The 8,850-nt window shown below is 48.6% G+C and overlaps 1 protein-coding gene across 1 annotated transcript in view; it reads left to right on the forward strand.

Annotated features, from left to right (window-relative positions):
* naalad2 (N-acetylated alpha-linked acidic dipeptidase 2) overlaps positions 1-7,647 on the forward strand; it is a 24,170-nt gene extending 16,523 nt beyond the window's left edge. Inside the window, exons 10-20 of the mRNA XM_045704001.1 lie at positions 3,489-3,574; positions 3,835-3,954; positions 5,115-5,197; positions 5,313-5,376; positions 5,470-5,537; positions 5,941-6,032; positions 6,258-6,348; positions 6,505-6,769; positions 6,857-6,938; positions 7,045-7,137; positions 7,237-7,647. Coding sequence (XP_045559957.1) covers positions 3,489-3,574; positions 3,835-3,954; positions 5,115-5,197; positions 5,313-5,376; positions 5,470-5,537; positions 5,941-6,032; positions 6,258-6,348; positions 6,505-6,769; positions 6,857-6,938; positions 7,045-7,137; positions 7,237-7,426 — 1,234 coding nt within the window. The 3' untranslated portion in view covers positions 7,427-7,647. The remainder of the gene's footprint in view (positions 1-3,488; positions 3,575-3,834; positions 3,955-5,114; positions 5,198-5,312; positions 5,377-5,469; positions 5,538-5,940; positions 6,033-6,257; positions 6,349-6,504; positions 6,770-6,856; positions 6,939-7,044; positions 7,138-7,236) is intronic.
* The last annotated feature ends 1,203 nt before the right edge of the window (positions 7,648-8,850 follow it).

The following is an 8,850-nucleotide window of genomic DNA, read 5'->3' on the forward strand; positions in this document are numbered from 1 at the left end:
TCTTCTCTCCCCCTCCCTTCCCCTTCTCTAACCTCTCTCCCTCCCTTCCTCTTCTCTCTCCCTCCCTTCCCCTTCTCTAACCTCTCTCCCTCCCTTCCTCTTCTCTCCCCCTCCCTTCCCCTTCTCTAACCTCTCTCCCTCCCTTCCTTTTCTCTAACCCTCCCTTCCCCTTCTCTAACCCTCCCTTCCCCTTCTCTAACCCTCCCTTCCTCTTCTCTAACCCTCCCTTCCCCTTCTCTAACCTCTCTCCCTCCTTCCTCTTCTCTCCCCCCTCCCTTCCCCTTCTCTAACCTCTCTCCCTCCTTCCTCTTCTCTAACCCTCCCTTCCCCTTCTCTAACCTCTCTCCCTCCTTCCTTTTCTCTAACCCTCCCTTCCCTTCTCTAACCCTCCCTTCCCCTTCTCTAACCCTCCCTTCCCCTTCTCTAACCCTCCCTTCCCCTTCTCTAACCCTCCTTCCCCCTTCTCTCCTCTTCCCTTCTCTAACCCTCCCTTCCCCTTCTCTAACCCTCCTTCCCTTCTCTAACCTTTCCTTCCCCTTCTCTAACCTCTCTCCCTCCTTCCCCTTCTCTAACCCTCCTTCCCCTTCTCTAACCCTCCTTCCCTTCTCTAACCTCTCTCCCTTCCTTCCCCTTCTCTAACCTCTCTCCCTCCCTTCCCTTCTCTAACCCTCCTTCCCCCTTCTCTCTCTCTCCCTCCCTCCCTTCCCTTCTCTAACCCTCCTTCCCCTTCTCTAACCCTCCCTTCCCCTTCTCTAACCCTCCCTTCCCCTTCTCTAACCTCTCTCCCTTCCTTCCCCTTCTCTAACCTCTCTCCCTCCCTTCCCCTTCTCTAACCCTCCCTTCCCCTTCTCTAACCTCTCTCCCTTCCTTCCCCTTCTCTAACCCTCTCTCCCTGAAGTCTCCTTCTCCCGTAGCACTCTTTCTCCATCACCATTCTTTCTTTTTTTTCTATCCCTCTCCACCTTGTTCGTTTTTTGTGTGTAATTTTGACCCCCTTTTTGGTGATTACGATCTGGTCTCATCGCTGCAACTCCCCAACAGGCTCTGGAGAGGCGAAGGTCGAGTCATGTGTCCTCCGAAACATGACCTGCCAAGCCACGCTTCTTAACACCCGCTCGCTTAACCCGCCACAAGGAGTCACTAGAGCGCAATGAGCCAAGTAAAGCCCCCCCCCGTCAAACCTTCCCCTAACCCGGATGACGCTATGGGACCCCCAGTCACGGCCGGTTGTGCCACAGCTGTAGTCGAACCCCAGGCTGTAGTGACGCAGAAACTCTGCGATGCAGTGCCTGAGATCACTGCGCCACTCGGGAGGCCCTCTCTCTCTCTCTCTAATTCTCTGGAGTGTTGCCCAGAGCAGTAGAATAGAGGCTCCCTGTGTGTTCTGTGAGAGAGAGATTGACACACACACACACATTTTCACACAACGAGTGGGGCTGAGGTAGCCTGCTCCCAGATCTGTTTGTGCTTTTGCCTACACCATTGTCATTGTCAAGACAAACATGTTCTGCATGACGATTCCATAAGGAGTTGGCAAGAGAACAGGAACAGACTGGGGCCAAGGCTAGGGGTGAGGGAGGGGGTTTCTTTGTTCCCATCAACAACAGTGGAGGAGAATTGAGATTACTAAAACTACAACAACTTAGAGTCTCCTCTCTGTCTTCTCTCTGTCTCTGTCTCCTCTCTTTCTCTGTCTCCTCTCTGTCTCCTCTCTGTCTCCTCTCTGTCTCTGTCTCCTCTCTGTCTCCTCTCTGTCTCCTCTCTGTCTCTTCTCTGTCTCTGTCTCCTCTCTGTCTCTGTCTCCTCTCTGTCTCCTCTCTGTCTCCTCTCTGTCTCTGTTTCCTCTCTGTCTCTGTCTCCTCTCTGTCTCCTCTCTGTCTCCTCTCTGTCTCCTCTCTGTCTCTGTCTCCTCTCTGTCTCTGTCTCCTCTCTGTCTCCTCTCTGTCTCTGTCTCCTCTCTGTCTCTGTCTCCTCTCTGTCTCTGTCTCCTCTCTGTCTCTGTCTCCTCTCTGTCTCCTCTCTGTCTCTGTCTCCTCTCTGTCTCTGTCTCCTCTCTGTCTCTTTCTCCTCTCTGTCTCTGTCTCCTCTCTGTCTCTGTCTCCTCTCTGTCTCTTTCTCCTCTCTGTCTCTGTCTCCTCTCTGTCTCTGTCTCCTCTCTGTCTCCTCTCTGTCTCTTTCTCCTCTCTGTCTCTGTCTCTGTCTCCTCTCGGTCTCCTCTCTGTCTCCGTTTCCTCTCTGTCTCTGTCTCTGTCTCCTCTCGGTCTCCTCTCTGTCTCTGTCTCTGTCTCCTCTCGGTCTCCTCTCTGTCTCTGTCTCCTCTCTGTCTCCTCTCTGTCTCTGTCTCTGTCTCCTCTCTGTTTCCTCTCTGTCTCTGTCTCCTCTCTGTCTCCTCTCTGTCTCTGTCTCCTCTCTGTCTCTGTTTCCTCTCTGTCTCTGTCTCCTCTCTTTCTCTGTCTCCTCTCTGTCTCCTCTCTGTCTCTGTCTCCTCTCTGTCTCTGTCTCCTCTCTGTTTCCTCTCTGTCTCTGTCTCCTCTCTGTCTCTGTCTCCTCTCTGTCTCCTCTCTGTCTCTGTTTCCTCTCTTTCTCTGTTTCCTCTCTGTCTCTGTCTCCTCTCTGTCTCTGTCTCCTCTCTGTCTCTTTCTCCTCTCTGTCTCTGTTTCCTCTCTGTCTCCTCTCTGTCTCCTCTCTGTCTCTGTCTCCTCTCTGTCTCTGTTTCCTCTCTGTCTCTGTTTCCTCTCTGTCTCTGTCTCCTCTCTGTCTCTGTCTCCTCTCTGTCTCCTCTCTGTCTCTGTCTCCTCTCTGTCTCCTCTCTGTCTCCTCTCTGTCTCTGTTTCCTCTCTGTCTCTGTTTCCTCTCTGTCTCTGTCTCCTCTCTGTCTCTGTTTCCTCTCTGTCTCTGTCTCCTCTCTGTCTCTGTTTCCTCTCTGTCTCTGTCTCCTCTCTGTCTCCTCTCTGTCTCTGTCTCCTCTCTGCCTCTGTTTCCTCTCTGTCTCTGTCTCCTCTCTGTCTCCTCTCTGTCTCTGTCTCCTCTCTGTCTCTGTTTCCTCTCTGTCTCTGTTTCCTCTCTGTCTCTGTCTCCTCTCTGTCTCTGTTTCCTCTCTGTCTCTGTCTCCTCTCTGTCTCCTCTCTGTCTCTGTTTCCTCTCTGTCTCCTCTCTGTCTCCTCTCTGTCTCTGTCTCCTCTCTGTCTCTGTCGCCTCTCTGTCTCTGTTTCCTCTCTGTTTCTGTCTCCTCTCTGTCTCTGTTTCCTCTCTGTCTCCTCTCTGTCTCCTCTCTGTCTCTGTCTCCTCTCTGTCTCTGTCGCCTCTCTGTCTCTGTTTCCTCTCTGTTTCTGTCTCCTCTCTGTCTCTGTCTCCTCTCTGTCTCCTCTCTGTCTCCTCTCTGTCTCTGTCTCCTCTCTGTCTCTGTCGCCTCTCTGTCTCTGTTTCCTCTCTGTTTCTGTCTCCTCTCTGTCTCCTCTCTGTCTCTGTCTCCTCTCTGTGGTTCTCAGGAAGGTGCGTATGAACATTCACACCAACAACCAGGTGACCCGGATATACAACGTCATCGGGAGGTTACGAGGGGCCGTGGAGCCAGGTACCACTTCCCACAACCTTCTCTGAATGTTCTAGTAAGGGCCTGTTGACCGGGTTTATGGAAGCCAGGGGAGAGGACAATGGGAGACAGTTCAGAGCTGTCTGTACATCTGGAGCTTCCTCTACACAACTCAACACCAACAACTATCATCACTGTTTCGTTTCAAATACCTGGCACAACACTTGATTCACAACAGAATTAGGAGCACAGTAGATGGTGATTGTGACCCCTCTCCCCCCTCCTCTCTCCGTTGTTGGCAGACCGCTATGTGATCCTGGGGGGCCACCGGGATGCCTGGGTGTTCGGGGGGATCGACCCGGTAACGGGAGCTGCCGTGGTGCACGAGAGTGTGAGGAGCGCCGGGAAACTGCTCAGAAAAGGTGTGTGTGTGGGGGGATCAGATTAACACACACATGCATTTAAAAACACACACACACAAACCACTATGTACTGAGACAAGTCTTTATGACTACAGCTGCATCATAAAAACATAAAACAGCAGACACAGGTGTAATCTGCATGCAAAACTCTGTAAGGATGACTGTTCCCATGCTGTAGCAGACTGGAGTAGTTCTCTGTATTGTTCTAGAATGTTCCCATGCTGTAGCAGTCTGGAGTAGTTATCTGTATTGTTCTAGAATGTTCTCATACTGTAGCAGTCTGGAGTAGTTCTCTGTATTGTTCTAGAATGTTCCCATGCTGTAGCAGTCTGGAGTAGTTCTCTGTATTGTTCTAGAATGTTCCCATGCTGTAGCAGTCTGGAGTAGTTCTCTGTATTGTTCTAGAATGTTCTCATACTGTAGCAGTCTGGAGTAGTTCTCTGTATTGTTCTAGAATGTTCCCATGCTGTAGCAGTCTGGAGTAGTTCTCTGTATTGTTCTAGAATGTTCCCATGCTGTAGCAGTCTGGAGTAGTTCTCTGTATCGTTCTAGAATGTTCCCATGCTGTAGCAGTCTGGAGTAGTTCTCTGTATTGTTCTTGAATGTTCCCATGCTGTAGCAGTCTGGAGTAGTTCTCTGTATTGTTCTAGAATGTTCCCATGCTGTAGCAGTCTGGAGTAGTTCTCTGTATTGTTCTAGAATGTTCTCATACTGTAGCAGTCTGGAGAAGTTATCTGTATTGTTCTAGAATGTTCCCATGCTGTAGCAGTCTGGAGAAGTTCTCTGTATTGTTCTAGAATGTTCTCATACTGTAGCAGTCTGGAGAAGTTCTCTGTATTGTTCTAGAATGTTCCCATGCTGTAGCAGTCTGGAGTAGTTCTCTGTATTGTTCTAGAATGTTCCCATGCTGTAGCAATCTGGAGTAGTTCTCTGTATTGTTCTAGAATGTTCTATCAGGTCTGTTTCCTCATATTATGTTTGACTCTGAGAAGTGCTGTATATTTAGAGGTTCAATGCATTTGGCCCAGTGTGTTTTCTCTGGACTTTCTGTGTGTGTGTGTGTGTGTGTGTGTGTGTGTGTGTGTGTGTGTGTGTGTGTGTGTGTGTGTGTGTGTGTGTGTGTGTGTGTGTGTGTGTGTGTGTGTGTGTGTGTACTATAGGCTGGAGGCCCAGGAGGTCCATAGTATTTGCCAGTTGGGATGCAGAGGAGTTTGGACTGCTGGGATCAACAGAGTGGGCTGAGGTACTACACACATTATGTGAGGTTGTGGTGAGGGAAACGTGTACTGTAGTACTCTGTTAACAGAGAGGAGTGAACTCTAATCTAAATGTCTATCCTGTCTCTAACTCCTTGACAGGAAAACGCCAAAGTGCTGCAGGAGAGAGCAGTGGCTTACATCAATGCAGACTCAGCGATAGAGGGTGAGTTGGTGTGTGTGTGTGTTGGGGGGGGGGGGGGGTTGTCATGTGAAAATGACACTCAGGTGTGTGTGTGTGTTTCTTTGTGTGTTGCAGGTATGTACACATTGAGGATAGACTGCACTCCCTCTCTCCACACCTTGGTGTACGACGTCACCAAACAGGTCAACTTGAATCAACTGTCTATCAACTGTCTATTAACTGTCTATCAACTGTCTATCAACTGTCTATCAACTGTCTATCAACTGTCTATTTCGGGATTTCACTGTGGCGCGCTGCTTTCCAAGAAGTAGCATTGTAGTTTTTGAACTTTTGAACACTTTTTGAATGGTGATGTCTTCACTGTTCCTCAACAATGTAGAAAATAGTAAAAATAAAGAAAAACCCTGGAATGAGAAGGTGTGTCCAAACTTGACTGGTACTGTAGATATTAAATGACTGCGTTTTCATGAATTTGATCAAGCCCATTCAAAAGATTAGGGGACATGATACAGAAGTAAACAGAAGAGGTGGTTATTTCACAGGGTGTAGACCAACATAGTTCCAGACTAATACCTCTCTGTGTAGGTGTCCAGTCCAGAGGAGGGAGAGGAGGGGTTGTCTCTGTATGAGAGCTGGCACAAGCGTGACAACTGGACAGATGACCGCGATGCACCCCGGTCAGACCCATTACCAACCACAACAGACTTACCACTCTGATCACATGCACTTTTATTGATTGATTTTATTTACATTTTACATTTTTGTCATTTAGCAGATGCTCTTATCCAGACTGACTTATTTGGTGTATAAAAAATAATAATTATGAACCAACCTTTTGTACCTTTTGTTGTTTTCTCTCTTTCCCTCCCTCCCTCCCTCCCTCCCTCCCTCCCTCCCTCCAGGATCAGTAAGCTGGGTTCAGGCAGTGACTTTGAGGCGTATTTTATCCGACTGGGCATCGCAGCAGGCAGGGCCCGATACACCAAGAACAGGGTGAGAGGGACATTGTTCTGGGGGGCGGACGGGTGAACCTGGAGACAGGAGCACATTGCAGATGTCCTTTTGATGCAATACAATAGCCCACCACCACCACCAATATGGGGGTCATCATTGGGCATTTGAAGTAGGTGTGTGTATTCTACTTTGTAGAAGACAGAGCGGTACAGCAGCTACCCAGTGTATCACAGTGTGTATGAGACCTTTGAGTTGGTGGAGAGGTTCTACGACCCTTCCTTCCGGAGGCTCAGAGCCGTAGCTCAGGTCAGGGGAGGCCTCATCTTCCTATTGGCTGATTCCCAGCTCCTCCCCCTGGATGCCAGCCAATACGCTGGCTCTCTGACAAAGTACGCCCACACCATCGCTCAGCTGGGACAGAAACACCCAGATGCTCTTGTGAAATACGGGGTATCATTCGGTAAGAGAAAACACACATACGTTTACATACAAAGACACTCATTCTGAATCCCCCATCACCTACAAAGTGTCATTTGTTTTTGTCCAGATTCTCTGTTCTCTGCGGTGGAGAACTTCACTGTGGCTGCTAGGGACTTTCATGAGCGTCTCAACACTCTGGACAGGACAGAGTAAGAGAGTGTGTGTGTGTGTGTGTGTGCTTTCTAGCGTGTCTTCATAGGTTGTGTTTATTGTTGTGGAAGTGTGTTAACAGGTGTGTTCTCCCTACTCTCTCAGCCCTATACAGGTACGCATGGTCAATGACCAGCTAATGTACCTGGAGAGATCCTTCGTGGACCCGCTAGGTTTACCTGGCCGACCATTCTACAGGTGAGAGCCAGATACAGCACATACTCAGTGTTGTGTAATGTCTTCATGATCAGTTTAGAATCAGATTTTATTTTCTCTCACCCTCTTCCCTCTCTTCAGACATGTGATCTTTGCTCCCAGCAGTCATAATAAATATGCTGGCGAGTCCTTCCCTGGCATTTATGATGCGCTGTTTGACATCGAGCGTACAGCCAATCCCAAACAGGCGTGGGATGAAGTGAGGCGACAGATCAGCATCGCTGCGTTTACCGTCCAGGCTGCCGCCATGACACTCACACCCCCTGCCTAAAAAAAGATCTCACACACACACACACACACACACACACACACACACACACACACACACACACACACACACACACACAGCACCTGAGAAAGACACACCAGCCCTGCCTTACACTCCGTGCTTTACCTGAGCCAGTAGTCTGAAGCCACATCCTCTCCCATCGCTATCTGGCTGCTTTTAGTAAAACTGCACCATTTTTAAAATAAAAACAGACTTTTAATTAAGTAATGGTTTGTGAACTTCATCCCTCTGGTATAAAGATAGCCCATCCTGAGCAGTGTAATTACAGTGTAGGTGCAGAGTTTTATTAAGTTTGTGTGATAGCACATTGTGTGATAGCAAAGAGTGAAACTAAATCACAGATTTCAGACGTGCTGTAAAACAACCCAAAACAAAGACAGTAAAAGCACGACCATGATGAATGCTAAGGTCAGAGAACATCGTTTGACCAGTTGAATTCGCTGGAAGGCAGCTGATATCAATAAAATGCCACACACAGTCTCAAATGCACTTAACAAAGAACAGGAGGACTGATCTGTGTGTGTGTGTGTGTGTGTGTGTGTGTGTGTGTGTGTGTGTGTGTGTGTGTGTGTGCTCGAGAACTGCTGACATTCTGACTCGCTGTACCTAATTGCTCATTAGCTACAGATCCTGATGAGGGTTTCTATGGTGATACCTGCCTGAATCTCTTTTCAATTGAGAAGATAGAGGAGGTAGTAGGAAGACCTGATGGTTATTGCCCTCAGACAGTGTTTCAGTGAGAAGATAGAGGAGGTAGTAGGAAGACCTGATGGTTATTGCCCTCAGGCAGTGTTTCAGTGAGAAGATAGAGGAGGTAGTAGGAAGACCTGATGGTTATTGCCCTCAGACAGTGTTTCAGTGAGAAGATAGAGGAGGTAGTAGGAAGACCTGATGGTTATTGCCCTCAGGCAGTGTTTCAGTGAGAAGATAGAGGAGGTAGTAGGAAGACCTGATGGTTATTGCCCTCAGACAGTGTTTCAGTGAGAAGATAGAGGAGGTAGTAGGAAGACCTGATGGTTATTGCCCTCAGACAGTGTTTCAGTGAGAAGATAGAGGAGGTAGTAGGAAGACCTGATGGTTATTGCCCTCAGACAGTGTTTCAGTGAGAAGATAGAGGAGGTAGTAGGAAGACCTGATGGTTATTGCCCTCAGACAGTGTTTCAGTGCAGTGAAGTCTCTGCATTCTGAGTAGAATGGCATCGGTGTCATTAGTAGCCAGTGGAATTCTACAGCTAAATACAGAAAGCCTGTGTACATACGACATACATACTGCTATCAGCCTACCATCAACAGGGTACAGGTCCATTCAAACATATGGGAGCAGCATGTACCATGTGCTAGATTTCATTCTCTGTCTGGTTCTATGCATTCCACTTTCCATTCTCCTTCCCCCTCTCAGTGTGCGT

Source organism: Salmo salar, chromosome ssa20, assembly GCF_905237065.1.
Source record: "Salmo salar chromosome ssa20, Ssal_v3.1, whole genome shotgun sequence".
NCBI classification, from domain to species: Eukaryota; Metazoa; Chordata; class Actinopteri; order Salmoniformes; family Salmonidae; genus Salmo; species Salmo salar.